Consider the following 18,371-nt stretch of genomic DNA (forward strand, 5'->3'; position numbering starts at 1 on the left):
GATGCTGGTGGCTTCTTGGCTGCCTGGGCACAAGCTGCTCATGTTCAGCTCCATCGATCCAGCTCCTTTTCCACCGAACAGCTTTCCAGTCACTCTTCCTCAAGCCTGTAGCATTGCATGGGGTTGTTGTGGCCCAAGCGCAGGACCCGTGTAAGGATAGAAGAACATCAGTCAGTACTGACCAACTCACAAGCTTTGGAAACAAACTGAAACTTTGCTCTGCATTACCTAACTTTCTTTTCCTAAAACCCAACAGTTTTAAGCAGAAAAATAGCCATATCTCAGTTTGATTCCTTAATATATGGTCCAACATCACAAAAGGGAAATGTTGGATTCCTTTAGGAATGCAGCTTAAATACCCACAAGATGAGACTTGGCTTCCTGTAAGCAGAAGCAGCAGCTGAAAGCTTTTACCATGAGTCTTGATTCTCCCTCTCCGGCATTGATAGAAAGGCTCCTGCATCACTATTAAATGAGCCCCAGGTGGAAGGGGGAGTAGACAATTAGCAGCTGCCTGCCATAAAGAGGGTGAGCTGAGGAGCTGGTTAGTTTCTTGCTGGGTTGCAAGCTAGAGCAGCATGGACCTTAGTTATGTAGGGGCTCTAACGGGGCATGAATAGTTTAGCTTTTGTAGGCTTAGGGTTTTGTTTCTTTGCTTTTTTTCTATATTGCTTTCTTTCTCCAAGGTCAAGATAATTCTGGCAGTGTTGGCCGTGGAGAGCAAGGGGAGCCTGTAGGCTTTTTAGTGCTTACAGGAGCTGACGGGCCGTTCTAGATGGAAACTGAAGAGGGCTCCAGTGTTCCTGGAAGCTTTCTGAATCTCTAGGCTGAATCGTGTGCTGGCTTGTAACAGGTCTTAGTTCAAATTCCTTTCCCTGTGATTCTGAAATGTTTAAGCTCTCCAAAGAGCTGAGTTCTTTTTCCTGTCTAGTCACTAGACCTTTTGTGTTCTCCACTAATTTTTTATTACTCTTCTTGCTTATAAACTATGTGTGACAGGATTGTATTACTTGCATGGGTTGGAATAGACTGAGCTTAGCATATTAGTTAACTGAGGCGATGTGTAAGTGTGGGAGGAAGTTCTGTCTTGTGAACATTGTATGGCTTTGAACGTGAATTTATGCATAAAGGTTTTCCTTGCTACCTGTTATCTAGTTTAAGTGTAGTGTTGCTCAAATATTTGGGGTTTTGTGTTAGCTGTCCTTGTCTTGAGTGTCTTATCAAGCACGTTTCCTGAATTAATAGAGCTCTTGCAGTGATCTCAAATGCAACACGTGTGTTGGTATTAAGAAGTGCCTTCTTCAGGAAACAACAAACTTCTGTCTGTGCGAAGTTTCCATTGAGCTTTTTGCTCAAGGCTAACTTTTACTGGGCTGGAATACTACTTATATGGATATGTACAAATACGACTACATCAACTTGCTAGTCCTGTGGCTTTAAAGTGTGTTATAAAACTGGATTGAAATACTACTATTGTGAGCTGTCTATAAAAGCTTGCTTGACGAAGGAGAACTTAAAATCTTTGGCCTTGATAGTAATGTCACTTTTCTACTTTGTTTGGGAGATAATTGCTTTTTCCTGGGAAATTCTGGTTTCATTGGGCTGGGTGAGGAACATCTGCTGAATTCTGACAGAGCGTCACAATCATGAGGTCACTCAATTCTTTCAAGTGGTTAATTCTGGTTATTTCTCTTTCAGTGTTTAAAGAAGAAAATGAATACTGCCTCAGCTTCAGAGAGTGGATCATATCCCACAAACCACACAAGACCCTTTTTTTATGTACAGCCAACAGCACAACAGCCTTTTCCAAGTCCATGGTACCTCAGTCATCCATACAGTCCATACTGTGTACCTGCTCCAGGTGAGGTAAATGAGAGCTGGCTGTGGTAGCTTTGCTTAAGAAGTTAATAATTGTTTGCTCCACTTACTAAGTGGAGGAAACAAATGAGTTTCTGTGGTAAGAAGCTTCTTGAGAGTTTAAGACAGAATTATTGTAATGTTTTAGTTAGCAAAAATCTGCCTTATGGAGTGTTAGTTAAATGTGTAGCTTGTGTGCTGGAAAGCGTCTGCTTGTGGAGAATGGAAACTAAGCAGAAGGTTAAGTAATGGTTATCCCACAGACATACAGAGCTCTAGAATATGCCTAACAATTAATGTGTGTGTATATATTTGAGTTACATATATGTATTGTAGGTATGGATAAATATAAACTTAAAAATCCATGCAGAAATGATATTGTTAAATGCATCTTGTAAATATGTGTTATTATCTATCTGGAGGTGCCTTTTTCAAAGGCAGTGCTATAGTGTAGTCCATAAAATAGCAGCAAAGTAAGGAAAGCTAACTGGTGTGTGTTCCAAGGAATAAAACCAGGTTTTATTTCAAATGTAGCTGTCCACGTAAGCTCCTCCATAACAAGGAACCCTCTCTGCTTGTTTGCACCAGATTTGCTTCCAAGTGTTGATGAAGTGTTTTACTTACCTGTGCTCTGATCTTGTAGCTGTCCCTGTGTATGAGAGCAACTATTAATCAGAATGACTTGTTTCAGAAAGATGTATTTGACTTTGCCTTTTTTATTCCCAATGTCTAGGCTTCCGAAGTGGACATCCCTATTTTCCATTTTATTCTGTTGCGTTCCACGAGTACCCTGGATTTTTTGTTCCACAGCAACCAATTCATGCAAGAGTTAACAGAAGGCCTTATTTTAATGCTCCCCAACCTTCCCCTATGTTTTATCATGCCACGAGATTTAGACACTATAGTACCCCTGGAAAAAAGATGGAGACAAAAGAGACACAGACTGATCCTAGACAGCCTGAAAACAAGCAAAAAAAGCATCAGGATATCCGTATGGAAACGAAAGGTTGTGATGCAGGAAATGCAGCCTGTGTTTCTTCTGGAATAGGTACAGAGACTGAAAGTACTTCAGAGAAACAAGATTCATCTGGATCTTCCATTGTGGTAGACAGAGAGCTTCATAACAAGAGCCCTTCCAGCTCTGCACAGTATAGGAACCTTCCTACTGGAAGCTATGCCTTTGAGAAGGAAGAAGTGAGGATAGAATATGGCAATGGCTCTCCAGCTATTCAACTGTGGAAGTCCTTTAAAGAAACTATCCCTTTGTATGATGTGGCAAGTGGTAAAGCAGTCCCAGAGAATCTAGTGCAGCGTGACTTATTTTCTGTTAGCTCATGTGAAGGAATGATATATAGCACTCCTGAAGGGGAGAAAATGGTGCCAGGAGCTTCCTTAGATGAGAGAAAAGCTGTTCTTCCCTCAAAACAGGGTGTTGAAACTGTGCAAGAGAAAGAGGTCCAAAATAAGGAAGTGAAGCTGGATGCAGAAAAGCAAGTGAATACAAGTCAAGGGGCAAACCCGTCCCCCGGTGAACCCATGGCAGTGCAAATCACAGAGCTGTCAAGGTCTGCTGGCGTAGATCAACCGGTGGTAAGGCAGGATGTGGTAGTAACTAAGAAACTGAGCTCTAAAAAACCTACAGGCTCAAAAACTTCTCAAGAAGAGCCCAGCTTTATTCAACAAGCAGGACTGCTTCCATCTCGCATGGAGGTTATGAGTGACTTGAGTTTCCAGCAGAAAAAGCTGAACCGAAGCCACAACGTGACCAGTGAGAGTCAAACTGATAGGAGTATTTGGTGTGACGAATCCATTGAGAAGTACATTCCCTCTAGCAGCTGGCTGGCTTGTGTGGACACTATGGACACCAACTACACCTATGACATCTGTTTGCCACAAAGGAAACGTCAGAGTGTACTCAGTCTTTCTTCTGATGACGTGTCCTCTAGAGAGGAATGCTCATCAGTCGATAATGCCCCGCCGGTGTCTTATTTTGTCCCTGACTATGTGCTTCAGAAAAGCATGTATCCTTTCCAGAAGAATACAGAGGGCTTGGAGAAAGAGAAAATTAAAAGTGCCGGGTCCCTAAATGAAGATGAAGTGGTAGGAAGGGAGCAGATGAACAGCTTGCATGACCAAGATGACAAAAACTCTTCAACCATGAAGACTAAAGAGGCTTCCAGTAAAGGCAGAAAGCTGGGAGACCTTCCTAGGTCTTCTAGTCAGATGAAGCTCAATTCTCTCAAGACAAAAGCAGCCAAGAGTTTGTCAGAAGTCGAGGACTCTGAAGAATGCTCTGTGAGGGGAGAAGAGGAGGATGAAGATGGAGAGGATGAGGAGGATGAGGATGATGACTATGACATGGATGAAATGGAATATTTTATTCAGGGAGCTACTCCATATGGAATCTTGACGCCTAGTACAGGAGGCTTCTACCAAGTTGGCCAGAGGGTGCTTTGGAAACCACCTAGACATGCTATACCGGCTCAGTTCATCAGCTGGCCTGCTCAAGAGATGATAAAAACTAGGAGTGGGCTTGGTGACAACACTGGTGTAGTTTACAAGCCAAAGGAGAGAGAACAAGATGGTGCATGCAGTGACTATGGCTATTATGGAAGAAAGAGGCCTACATCAAGAAGAGGAGGACTTGAACACCAGCGAGCACTACGGAGGTTCCTGGGAGGTAAGACAGTGGCTGAGAACAAAATGCTGCTGAATAGAACACACAACCCGCCTAACTGTGGGTGCAAATCGTAGTTGGAACTAGTGGGGAAGATTGGAGCAGAGCCAGAAGTACTGCAGAATTAGGTTGATTTTTGTTGAGGCAGAGGGGTTTGCTACTACCTTTTACCAATTGCATGAGGATTCTGCATCTTCACAACCAGCAGAGGGCTGTGCAGAAACTCTCCTTTGAGTTAGACTTGATCTACTTCACTTTCTGACATTTGTGGCAATTTATTAATTTGAAAAGCTTAAGGTCACTTGAACTACGCATTTACCATTGTTAAAAGTATGTTGGAAATCTGGCACTTAAATTTATACAGGCATTCTGACTGCCCATCAGATCCACATGTTAATGGGTGAAACAGGGTTAAATTCATTATAATCTGGTGACCATACCCTGTGTAACTTCTCTGCAGAAGAGGAGTCAAACCATTATTACTTCATTGTAGCTGCTGCTTTCTTACTTTTAGCAACAGAAGCTTTGCTTTATTTTCATCAAATCCACGTGAAACTGTATTAAGTTTGACCTGGAAAAGAACATGTTCTTTAATCAAAGAAATTAGATTAATCTGAACTGAAAATGGGTGAAGTTATCAGTCATGGCTCATAACTGGCTATATGGGAACTTCAGTGAGTGGCTGCTCTTTAGTCCAGCCTCGTATTGTGACAGGCATCCAACACAGGGCGATCTACTTCTGATGACAGGCTTAAGTGTTCTGAAAGCTTATCTTCTTTTTACAAAATCTGCAACTTAAACCAGCTTATAATATATCAAGTGTGGTCTCTAGCAAACTAAGGGGGTTTAATAGCCCCTTACACTTAGATTCATTAGCTAGCTTTGCATTCTGACTTGTGGCTTGAACAATATATTAACATTAGCAAAACTAAATACTAACTTAATTCTTTCCTTAATTAGGAAGGCTGTTAAGGGAGAACATGGGGATACCACCTGAAGAGTATTGGATTAGAAGTGGTGCTAAACCCAAATTTACCAGCCAAATACCTGGTAGTCTCTTGCCCCCAGCCAGGAGCAAAGAACAAGGTACGACTCATTTCCTCAGTGTGTTTCTGTGCTTAAGGAACATTCAAAAGGGTCTGATAGAAAACATCAAGCTTATGGTATTTGAACAAGATTTGAGGATGATAAAACTAATGCTCATCACTCTGATACTGATGAAATACCAGTCAGTGCATCTTGGGGTATGTTTATATGCTTCTCAAACTGAAACATGTGAGTAAGGATGCATTCTAGCTACTTTTTTTGTTTTAAAGGTAACAGGGAAATCAAAGCATCAAATGCTTTGTGGCCAAGCAAAGCCTTTATTTGTGCAGAGCTGCTACTTCCATAAACTGTAGTATTGATTCTTTGTCTGGATAATGTTTATCTTAAGTGCATGTGTGGTGATAGCTTCTGATCTTGATGAGTAGAACAAACAAGGAGTCATGTGTGATAGCTAGATAGGCCAGTGCTCAGAAACTAGCATGGACCACAGTTGCCTTGCTACTGCTAAGGGATGGCTGAGTTAAATCATCCTGATGTGTGGCTAAGGAAAAGGTGAACAAATGGGTTACTTTAACAAAGCGAAGCTTAGTTTGTTCCTGTAGCTTTTTCCTCTGAAGAAGAATGCTTTGTCTTTACAACTAAGGTTTACCTGGAGTGCAGCTCTGTTTCTAAATGCTCTTCAAGGGTGTTTCTCATTGTAAGTGCTGCTGGAACAAGTGTAGGATTTGCTGTAGTCTGGGCATTACTGCTGTCCTGGCTCAAATGCTTTCAAAGTATCACAGGATCACTCTACTAGGTAAGAGTGTGATGTTATCTTCAGGACAGACTGACTTGCTCCTCCTCAGTGATGATACCTATCAGGTTTCCTGTATCAACAGCCCAGTGAACTGTTCTTCAGAGTGTATTCCTTGGTTCTCTCTGCATTGCTTTTGTGCTTGAGCATGCTGGGGTTTGAGGTTCGTCTCCTGTGTTGGAGACTTTGTCCTTTCTGTTATCAGACTTGAAATTGTTGTGGGTTTTTTATGCTAGCCTGCTCTATAAAATTTGAAAACATCTTACTTTATCAGCACTGTTCTTGGCTCCTTACAACAGTTCATAACAATCATAAAATAGTTCTAAAATAATTAACTTTCAGCATGTCACTTCTAAGTTATAGATGGTGTGGCATGCTAAGAATGTTTGCTATTCCCTGCTCTCTCCTCCTCCTTTTCCAGCTTATAGTTTGAAGAAGCTAGCACATTCAGTACTAGAAAGAAGGAATAGGTTTCTTCTGAAGGCTGTCCATGCCAGTGGATGCCTCAGAAGTGCTAGTAAAATTACATCCTTTTTAAAATGTATCCTAAGACTGGTTTCTTCAAATTAATCTTAAATTTAAGTGCCCTGCAAGTAAAGGGGTTTGGCTAAACAAAGTATGTTGCTTTAGCAGTAATATCATATGCTAAATTTGACTACTTCAGCTGTGTACCTGTGGTGCATAACAGCTCTGAAGAAGTGAGTGTTTTTAAGACAATGGCAAGTTTAGTCACTTGGACAGCCATCAAGTAGTGTTGAGCACTTGCAGAGTGAACTAGAGCAGAATTACCCAGATCTCACTGGCTTCTTTTTTGCCACGCTAACACCTAGCCAAGTTATGCCCCAAAATACAATGCATCCAGAATTATGGTTAGTGATTCGGTACTGTAGACGTAGAGGACTACTGCTTGATGCAGGCAGTGTCTGTTTTATCTGCCACTAAAATGGGCACATAGGGGGATAGGAGGAAGAGGAACACTACAGACCAGTCAGGGGAATTCAAGCTTAAATTTGCTTTAAGACTATGCTTTGGAGAAATAACACCAGTTGTGTCTTGCTACATAGGGTGCCCACCTTTGGTTAAACTAAAGAAGAAAAGAATAGGCAAGCCACCTTCAAAACGCAGAGACACAAGATGTGAGGTGGAAGAAGCATGGGAGATGCCTAAAAGCAGTGTCCACAAAGGTTGGTATGCAGTGACAAGCTACCACAATGGCTGCTATGGGCTTTTGCTTCATTACTGTCTTGGGGACTAAATGGTTCTGTTTGAACTGCAAGGATACGGGATAGATTGGGAAATACTAGCAAATACATTGCTATTGTATGCAGGCAAGATGGGGGGAGGAGGGGAAATGCAAGCTGAACTTTGAACACTCAATCATCTTGCTATGAAGACTCTTGTAGCTTTGAGCAGTTTAGGGTCCTTCTCCTTGTTTAAGGGAAAGAAAGGAAGAAAAACATATACAAAACCCCAGTCTTTTAGTCAAGTTGCTCTTCAGACTATTCTACTAACATTCTCAAGTGTTGGGTCCTGTGTTGCTTTGCAGTAATACTTTTCTTTAAGCTACTGGTCTGTCTCAGCCAAAATGCTGTTATTTGATACAACATAAATGCGTATAGATGGTTCTTAAGAACTTTACGGAGTAGGAACTTCTTGCTACTTTGGAGGAAGTTGAGAAATGCAATGGAGGGAAATACCACATTGAGTAGGTTCAGTAACAAATATACTTTTGTGCATTTGTGGGAGAGCCTGAGAAGGTTATAGGTTGAAAAAGGTTGGTCCATACAAGAAGCTACCTTAGATAGATCAGAGTTCCTTCTGGAAAAGAACAAGTTGGCATGGTAAAGCTAACCCAAATACTCAGGAAACACAGGGGTTAAAGACAATCTCTCCCATATTAAACAGATGATACTTCTGTGTGTTTGCAAGGTTGGAAACAACCTTGGACTGAAGCATCTTACTACTCAAAATTGGCATCAGTCCTGAAATCAGATTATTTGAACAGTGTTAAACCCTTAATTGCTGGTCCTCTTCAGTAAAAGCATCCAGGAAATGGGCATCATCCCAAAATACTTTAGATTTGCCTCAGAAATAGCTGGTGCTTCTTGGATGTGTTCAACAATGTAGTTGCAAGAGCACATTGAAAATATGCAGAGTTTCATGAAGAACTCTTACCAGTCTCTTATCCTGGGATATTCTGAAGTCCAGCACCATTCCTGTGGAATTTATCCTTGCTGGGAAGCTGAGCACATAGTTGTAATATCAGTGTCTTTTCCTGCAATAGGACAAGGCAGTTGCTAATCTGTCTTTAGAAGTGAACTGGCACGTATTTGGAGGAAGAGTGCATTCCTTGATCTCTTCCTTTTCTTTTTTTCTTCAGGGCATGGATCAAGAAAGTCCCTCTCTATGAGACGATAAGTGCCAATGTTGGGGCAGGAGGGGAAACAAAAAATGCATGTTTTGCATAAATCCAAAACTCTATTATTTTCTTGTAGATGTTGTAAGTTGCTGTGTACTCCTAGCACCATTGTACAGACTGAGGACACTTCAAATGGAATTAAGTATTTAACACTAAAAGCACCTTTTTACAGTTAGCACACCCACTATTTAATAAATTTAATAGAATTGCACTTTGAGGTTTCTTGTATTCCATCTATACATGGAAGTAAACAAGCTTGTTACAGGGGGGTGTGTGCATCAGTAGTATTAGAGCTTAGCATTTACTGCGCTGTCCTGCTGTTAAGCTCTGCAGGGTTGTGAAGTGTGTCAATGTCACCTCCTAGTCAGCTTGTCTGAAAGGGGTGGATCTAAGTACCAAATTCTTTCCCATCATCAGCTGGATTTTTGGCTGGATTTGTTGTGGTTGTAAAAGGATGTAGTTAAAACTGGATCGAGTTGAGTACTGAGTTGAAGGTTCAAGGTAGCTCTTCAGCTCTTAACTCCCTCTTCGAGTGCATGACTGAGGGCTAAAACTGAAACATTGGTGATGTGATGCTTCCCCCTCCTCCCCTTCCTTTTCTTTGAGGACCTTTGAGTCCTCTTCTGGAGGCCCTGAGCTGGAGAGATGGACTTTGAACCAGGAGTTTTTACAACAGTGCCGTACCCTGTTCCTTGACTTCTCACTGGTGACATCTGTTAGTGTTGATGCTGTCCTTGGCAACTTGCAACGGGAATATCATCTATAGAACTAAGATGATAAAACCAGTGATCTGAATAATGGAAGTGGACTGATCTAGATGAGGTGGATAGCTCAGAAGTGGCTGTTTTCACAGGGGAGTATTGAGGTTTCCCTAACCAACTGGTCCTTGATCTATAATGTTTAATAGCACTTGCTTACTTGTTAAAAAGCTACTATAACTATAGCCTTTACCCCAAGCAGTTAGTGGAAAGGATCCACTCTAACAGTGCAGTCCAAGTTACTTCCTCTGTACCCTAAGCACTTCAAGTAAATAAGGAATACAGATTTGTATTTGGCTTTTGTGCTGCATAAAGCCTGTGTTACATTAGCCTCAAAGAATAAAAGGAGGGAGGGAATTACTTCTAGCATGGAGCTCTTTAAGAGTCTGGAAAATACAGGACTGCTGCTCTTGGACATCTAATACAGGAATGTGGTGCTCTTGGAGGAAAGACTTGATTCTGATCAAGGGGAGCATCAGTGGTAGAATCTCTTCAACTTGAAGACCATTCTTGGGTAAGGATTGACTTCTTTTTCCCTGAACTTGAGCGTAGCCTTGGCATTGAATACCAAGCCAGTTCTGCTGACAAGACTTACCAGGCAAGCAGCAAGAGACAGTTAAAAGAGTATCCATGGCCTCACAGTTAAATGGCACTCTGGTAATAGCTAATACTTCACAGGTACTCCCAAGATCATGCCAGTCATCCTTTCATAAGTCTTGCAGTAGTCAGTGTATTTTCTACTCAGACAAGAAGCAATTTAGGCTCTGGTAATGCCAGCTCCCAGGAAGATGTGAGGGAGTAGTAGTAGGAGTGTTTAAAGTGTTTAGACAGCTCTTTGTCTGGAAACAAATGCTATTTTAAACTAATTCCTCAATCTTGTAGTGTACCCATGCTATGTATCCATACCAATGCTTAAAGTGGTAGGCATGAATGTTCAAGAGCTCCAGAAATACTTCTTGGATCATGTTATGTGGTGTATTCTACTCAGACAGTACTAGTCCTTTGACCTTAAAACTAGATCTTCTACTTGGCTTTTTTCCACTCAGCAGCATGATTTGTGGCCTGCATCTTAAGTCAAATGGTTTACAGCTATATTTAATACTCCAGTGGGTAAAATAGCCATGCTTCAGGCAAGTTGTGAAGTGCAGCCTGTGTTTTATGAGGCTGTGAATTGGAAGCCCAGGCTGGTTTTATTCAGCCAGGTAACCAGCCACAGGGAGATCTGAGATTTAACTTTACAGACACACATACGTGTCAGGCTTTTGTCCTCACTGAGGCTGGACTTCCCTGTGCTGGCAGCATTGACCTTGCAACTGTGGCAAGTACAGCACTGCCTTGGAAGCTTTCACATGCTTCCTGTAGCACCTCTGAAGGGCAGCTGAAGAATCTATTTGCTGCTTGGCATTACCAGAGGTGGAGGCCTCTGAGGCTGGGAGGTTGGCTTGGGCAGACTGTCTGTCTGCGACTCAAATTGACTCACTTGTAGCTGACTAAAACTTCTGTTGCAAAGTGGGTGTGCTGCAAGCACTGAAGTGGTGCCAGTGTCTTACATTGGCTTGCCACGTCCTAATTCTATATTCCAAATGTCAGTATGGTAGCACCTGGATGGCAGAAAGCTTTCTTTTACAATGTCCTGTCTTCTGCCTTATGTTGGAAAAGATTAATTGCAGGTCTCTCCATGAAAATCAAACTATGGAAGACTAGAGGCAATGGCACCTCTCCCTCTCCCCACTTACCACATGCTAACTGAGAGAAAAACACATACATGGCTTAAAAAAGAATCCTCAGATTCCCCTGACTGACTCGCTGCCTTCTCAGTCAATGAGACTATAAGCCCCAAGTAATTTCATGGCCATAGAAGTAAGGCAGATACCAGTGTTTTTGCTGAAGTCTGACAAGGATGGTCATTTCTGCTCTTAAACCTCTTTCTGGTGGAAAAGCCAGAAGCTCTGAATTTACTGCCGCTGTTGTTGATTAAAGGGAACCATCAGGAGTCACCAGTACACCCCACCACAGGGACATCTGTTAGAAAATACTGGAGGCTAACACACAACTTCACAGTCAAGCTCTAGGAATAAGCATCTTTTTGTAAGTAGCTTTTGATTACCTTGTTTTTCCCCAGAACATACTGTGAATGACTGGCAAGGAACAGGGGGTCACTTTTACTAATGACTCAAGACATGTAGGAGGGAGAAAACACATTTTAATGTATATTTTCCCCTGTCATCTTTTTCCAAAGCTCTCGGGAGGAAACAATACAATCATCTTCCATGAGTTTTAGTCTATGGTCCCTTGATGTCAGTGTTAACATTCACCCTGCTAATGTCAGAGCTTCATCATGCCTTTCTTTTCCTTTCAATGTAAGCATAAGCACAGAGCCTGAATTCCCTGTAAATCCTTCCTACTCCTGTCAAAGCAAACCTGTTTCTCCTCCTCCTTTTGCAGACTATCACTGTGTATCCCGCCTCAGTCCTGAAATCACAGCTTTATACCACTGCACCTTGATGTTTCAGAAAGAGCTACCTGCTCTAATGCAGTTCAGAGCTAGCTCTATCTTCCTAACTGAGCCTGCAAGATTAGGTAGAGTAAAAGCATGGTCAGTCCACAAGGTCAACAGAGTAGACACAACTTCTTCCTCCTGCTTATGTTTTCTTTACTACTGCTCTGTGGTTTACATGCCTATATTGAAAACCACTGTGAAAGCCTTACACACATTCCTGTGGGGTGATTCATAACGTAACGGCAGTAAACAAAAAAAAGGTGGAATTTATTTCCCCAAGGAAAAAAAACCCCTCAGATGTATCAAAACAATTGATACTAAAATGTATGTAGAAATGAATCCTTTTCATTATTAACATGAAACCCCCTTTTTAACTCACTAAACCCACTCCCTCTTTACACTCAGCTCCCACTCCTAGAGGCTCAAGAAATGCTTGAGATGTTGCAGAACTGTGTGTATTAATGGTGATGATGTTGAAGTTTTATTACACACAAACCCAACTCCAAGTCTTATTAACACTGCAATTTTGTCTCTAAGTACATCCCCTTGATTAACCTTCCTCCCCTTCAGCAGAGCTCTTTATTCCCCAGCTGCCAGTACTAGGACAAATACACTGAAATTCACACAGGCTGTATGCGGAGAGGAAAAAAACAATACAGTACAACCTGCTGCTTATGAGCACGTAAGTGAACTCCCAGTGCTCTGTATCTAATACAATAACTTCACAGAGAAAAGACACTTCAACAGACAGCCTGCTCCTGCTGCAGGTTTGCTGGCAATACCTTGGCAGTCACTGTTTCCTGCCACAGTCACGTGTGGCAATGCAGAGCCCAATCTGACCAAGGCAGATGACCCTTAGCACACGTTTTACATAAAGATATGGTTGATGGAGAGTTGTTTAATGCAGTTCCCTTCTGGCTGCAGAGGGGCAGGAATGGGCAGCCAGTGTACAACATCATATGTGTCACCTGTACATTCCGAGTTTAATAAAGCTCCTTCTGGTGGTTTCTTCCTCATCCTTTGGATCTTTCCTTTCACTCCACCAGAAGAGGTCAAGGAGGGTGCAGCAGATGACTGCTGTTAATCAGATTCCGACTTCTCATTAGATTTAGATGACTTACGCTTTCTCTTCTTCTTCTTCTTCTTTTCTTTCTTTTTCTTTTCCTTCTTTCTCTTTTTTTTCTTGTGTTTATCTCTGCCTTCGGAGGAAGTGGAGCTGCTGCTGTCTTCATCATCCTTATCACTGTTATCTTCTGAGGTAGAGTCCTCCAAGAGTTGCTTCAGCTGCTGTATCCTGAGTTTAAAAAATGGAATGAGAATCTTTTCTAGCTCTTCTTTACCTGTAACACCTTACTGTAGCTTTCATCTGTTTCCTTCCTAGCCTGAGAAATGGGAGCTGCGTGCAAAGGGCAGGGGAACACTTCTGCTCCTGCTGAATTACACTCCTGTTACAGTATCTGCAGACTGGTAAAAGCGATCTCTTTTGAGACAAGCAGATGCTCTGTCCTCTGGGACTTCCCATCCCACAGGATACCAAAGGCAGAGCAGGATATTGGCCAGTATTTATGTGTGCAAAACAATAAGGCTACAGCGATCACCAGACCACCCTAAGAAGTTCTGTGCTTATCTATATGCAAATGCATATTGGAAGGCTGATCTTACGACATTCATTGCCCTGATGACAGAGAGAGGATGGCATTGAAGCCTTTTTTAGGCCTCAGCTAAACTAATCACAAGTACCTGACATATATGGCATAAATGACTGACTACTCCATAAACTTTGTTTTGGGAAAAAGTGTAGAAGATGATAGAATTAAAGAGGCAGGAAGTATTATGGTGTGATTCTTAAGAAAGCAGAAATGCATTAGGCTCTACCAACATAAAGAAACTGCCATTAAACAAAATATAAAGGTAAGCCTGTATCAATCTGAATCTGTATCAAGATTTCCCCTATATATTAGTATCATGACCAAAATGAAAACCAAATTGAAAATGCATTTTGCTACGGAGCCATTCTTACCTCTTTTCTCTTTCTTGCCGTTTATTTTCCTTTATTATATTGTACATTGGATCTTCATGGGCCTTTAAAGTGGAAAACAGAAAATCCAGTGTTGGTAAAGCAAAGTATTTATCACTGACTTGTATTTCCTAAAAACAAATAAACCAAAGCAACCCACTTCCAGAGGCTTTTATCAGAAGGTGAAATACAGTTAGCAAGCTCTTAATTCCCAAGTATACTCTCAGGTTTACCATGGTTAATCTGGACTGGTTTGGGTTTTATTACTTTAGGAAAAGCTTATCCAAATTGCACCAGAAGGGGACCCTTCTTAGGTATAATGCCTCTCTGCCTCTTCAAGCAGTTAGCTAAGAGAACCCCTTCCATATGCTACAGGGATCACTAGGCAAACATAGAGAAGTTCAAAATACTGAGGTGTAAGTACCCTTATAGCTTATTTTAATATAAACACACAGGAATGATTACAGGAGCAAGGAATATAAGACAAACAAATAATGAAGTTGGAGTTGTCCTAGCTTGCTTTGCACTACCATTAGTGGTTCTTAACTCAGTCCTTTTGCAGTGAAACAGGCATTGCAGCAAAGCTCCTTGTGAAGGAAGGTAGCACATAAACGCTGCAGATGTTTAAGGTGAGTTCATGCCATGTGAGAATGCAGCAAGAAGATGGGGCCATCATTTCTGTTGGAAGATTGAGCAAACAAGTTCAACAGAGGAGAGGGATCTGATGTTGACCAGAGGTGGGAATTAAAATGTCAGTAGCAAATGAAAGATGTTGGGAATGCGCCATGAAGGGCTTTGGACATAGAGCAAGAGTTTGAAGCAACAGAGAAAAAGCCTGAGGAACAGTGAAGAATAGAGGCAATCTGGTCACGGGAGAGAGCTAAAACTACTCTTTGCAGTAGTGTACAATCAGCAGGAGCCCAGAATCAGGAGAGAATGAGTCCAGACTACATTTTTTAAGGATAGAAATGAGGACATAAGGTGATGAGAGCTTGAAATATGGGTTAAGAATGCAGAGCCACAGGAAAAGTTAGAGAGGTCATGCAGAAAGACTCTGCAGAACTGAGATGCAGCCTCGTGTAGCAGGAGATCAGACCTGTAGACAACTGGATTACAGACCTAGACAACAGGCTTCATGATGTGGTTGTTCACAGCGACAGCAGAAGGCTTGAAGCAGCTGCAATGTGGGCAGCTCAAGCTTGACTAGACATTTTGTGTTACGTTGACATTTTAATCACAAACACTGAATGTAATGGTTGAAACAGCTGCTTGAAGATTTTCAATGTAAATGTAAAAATTACTAATTTTCCTTTTGAAGAGCAGATTTTCTGCAAAGCAGTCAAACATCCAACCACATCTGTAGCTTTTTCTTTATTAGGAGATTTTCGGCATCTGTATTATACTAGAGACAGGGGAAAAGTCCTTAATAAAGCATCATCTACTAGGCTTCGCTTCACTTGCAAGATTATGCATTGTCAGTATTAACAAGCACGAGCAGTAATATTACAGTATTTGTACTCACTACTCTAAACTGTTCCAATTTCTGGTTGCCTTTAATGAAGAACGGGCATTCTTTATCTCCTGTTCTGTGTCCGTAACGTTTACACCTCCAACCTTTAAAAACAAAGCAGCAGTGAATTGCATCTCTGAGCCAGATCAGAAGAAAAACACCAAAAACGTATTTATGCAAAGTATTTTCCATGTGTTGGAACAAACAGTATGATGTTCATAAAAGTATGGCTTTTATGAAAGGCTGGGCAAGGCTACTGCATCCTTCAAGATACTTTTGTATCAGCATGTCACAGATTCATAGAATGATTTCAGTTGGAAGGGACCTTAAAGCTCCTCCAGTTCCAACCCCTGCCCCGGGCAGGGACACCTTCCACTAGAGCAGGTTGCTCCAAGCCCCGGTGTCCAACCTGGCCTTGAACACTGCCAGGGATGGGGCAGTCACAGCTTCTCTGGGCTCCCTGTGCCAGCGCCTCAGCACCCTCACAGGGAAGAGCTTCTGCCTCAGAGCTCATCTCAATCTCCCCTCTGGCAGGTTCAAGCCATTCCCCTTGTCCTGTCCCTACATCCCTGGGCCAAAGCCCCTCTCCAGGTCTCCTGGAGCCCCTTTAGGCACTGGAGCTGCTCCAAGGTGTCCCCTTCAGGAGCCTTCTCTTCTCCAGCTGCCCCAGCCCAGCTCTCTCAGCCTGGCTCCAGAGCAGAGCTGCTCCAGCCCTCGCAGCAGCTTCGGGGCCTCCTCTGGCCTCGCTCCAGCAGCTCCACGTCCCTCTTGTGCTGTTCCCCAGAGCTGGATCAGGGCTGCAGGGGGGGTCTCACCAGAGTGTGGTAGAGGGAGAGAATCCTCTCCCTTGACCTGCTGGCCAATCTACCTGGACCTCGTCATCTGTCCAGCAGACATTCTGCCCTCCCCCACTGCAAGTGGATGGCTCATGAAGGTCCAGTGACATCTGGAATATTTTCAGCCTTACACTGCATGACTTTGACTTCTTTTCCCAAAGGCATCCAAAGCCCTTTTGTCGGGGCATGTGCCAGGAATTCTCGGGCACCTTCATTGCCCGGCATATCAGGTATGCAGTCCTCTGGTTTTGTTTCATTCTCCTATGGAAAAAAATAAGGAGAATAAAATAACTTCTTTACCTTGGTAAAAATCAATACCTCAAATGTTCAGGCTTTCACTTAATATAGAAGCTATTTTCCCTCTAGCATTTCTTTTTCTTGTAACATGTAAGGGATTTAAAACACTTTTAACAGCATTAAATTATTTTCTTTTGTCCTTCACCCTTGAATTTTCCAGCCTGGACTTTATTGCCATAATAATTCCATTCCTTCCTGTTTATTTTAGTAATTTATTTAAATAAGTAAAGTAAATGAAAACTTAACAGACAAGTGGAGGCCTCTTTTTCCTCTTCCTTCTAACAAGACATATCAAAAGCTGCCTTTACATCACAGAGTGTTTCTTTAGCTTAAAAGCACTAAATGATGGCTTAGGTATAGAAATTGGGCAAAAGAAGTTATAATTGTGAAAGGAAAAGAAGTATTTTTACACAAATATTCAAGCATAAGTAACCCAGAAGCATCCTGAAAAGATGTCAAACTGAAAATCTGCTTTACCATAAATGACTCCCTTTCATCCTCCCTATTAAATACTGCATGAAGTGTGTGTGCTAAAGGGTGATGAAAGAACTGGTCTCATCCTATCTGGGCATTTCACTCTTGATTCATCAAGTCAAAGAGTTCAGGTTGTAACTGAGGAGATTGAGTTTTACCCTGGAAGCACCAACGTATACAGGTAACAGGCTGTGTGGAAAATCCCTCGTAATGCTAACCATTTACTGCAAATTATTTACCAACCTTAATTAGCCCAGGGGGAGGTTTCTCATAGCTGAAAAGCAATAGGAACATCGTTACTCTGCAGCTTAGCACAAGTACATTGAGAATACACAGTACTTTGATGGTATAGAGCTAAAACTTTCACCTCATGTTTTCCCTCGGGTTTCGTTCTCTCAATAGTTACCAAGATGCAAGCAGACAGACACACTGTTTCTCATATGGCCACACACGCTTCTCGCAAACATCCTTCAGGTTCATACTCATGTGGGAGAACTCCTCTCATTGCGCTGCTTTACAGGGGTGTCTGGTACACCCAGTTCACCTTCAGTTATCATAAATGCACAATTCTCTCCTCTCTTCCTGTAGCTCCCTCCCCAGGATCTCAGTGATCCACATGTCTTAACTCCAGCACTGCTGAATCACAGACACAGCCAGCCGAGAACGTCGCATCACACCGTTCCTTACACCCAGGCCTGCCAGCCAAACCTAACACATACTGATTTCATCTCTCCGTGTATTAAAGACAGAGCCACACAGACCCAAGTATCATCTTCCCTGCAGAATTTCTCTAGAGCCAACAGCAGATACAAACCGTATTTGAATCCAAACATCAAGCTACATAGAGCACAGCACCTGAGAAAGTGCCTGCGTTGGGAGTTAAATGCCAAGGCACTATGAAATGGTCTCATTTTTGAGTGCTGTTTAGTGCATTTCAGAACAGATTTTTACTTCCATTTGGAAAGGGGAAAAAAAAATGATCATATTCTTGTGAACCTCCTGATCTTTTTATTCCGTTAAACCCCTTTCAATGAAACACCATAAACCTTTTACAGCACTGCGGATTACTGATGGAGTCATTAGGCACATCTCAAACCTTTGTATCTTAATTTCTTTCTTTATTCTTTAACCCGCTCTAGTGGAAAGCGCCTGAACAACCTCTGCTTCTACGCTGCCACTCCAAGAC

At 42.1% G+C, this 18,371-nt stretch overlaps 2 protein-coding genes across 2 annotated transcripts; one reads left to right on the forward strand and one right to left on the reverse strand.

The window, feature by feature from the left end:
- Window positions 1-1,713: 1,713 nt before the first annotated feature.
- On the forward strand, window positions 1,714-8,792 carry LOC104412587. The gene is made up of 4 exons (XM_010023343.1): window positions 1,714-1,861; window positions 2,591-4,537; window positions 7,439-7,558; window positions 8,755-8,792. The coding sequence occupies exons 1-4, from the start codon at window positions 1,714-1,716 to the stop codon at window positions 8,790-8,792; spliced, it is 2,253 nt and encodes a 750-aa protein (XP_010021645.1).
- A 4,339-nt stretch (window positions 8,793-13,131) lies between these two features.
- RP9 (retinitis pigmentosa 9 (autosomal dominant)) lies at window positions 13,132-17,459 on the reverse strand (the record flags this gene model as incomplete). The annotated part of the gene is made up of 5 exons (XM_010023344.1): window positions 13,132-13,345; window positions 14,072-14,133; window positions 15,591-15,682; window positions 16,546-16,675; window positions 17,429-17,459. Coding segments are annotated over 5 exons (529 nt in total), but the record flags the coding sequence as incomplete, so codon positions are not given.
- Between the last annotated feature and the right edge of the window lie 912 nt (window positions 17,460-18,371).

This window comes from Nestor notabilis, unplaced genomic scaffold (genome assembly GCF_000696875.1).
Source record: "Nestor notabilis isolate BGI_N333 unplaced genomic scaffold, ASM69687v1 scaffold26101, whole genome shotgun sequence".
Taxonomy (NCBI): Eukaryota; Metazoa; Chordata; class Aves; order Psittaciformes; family Psittacidae; genus Nestor; species Nestor notabilis.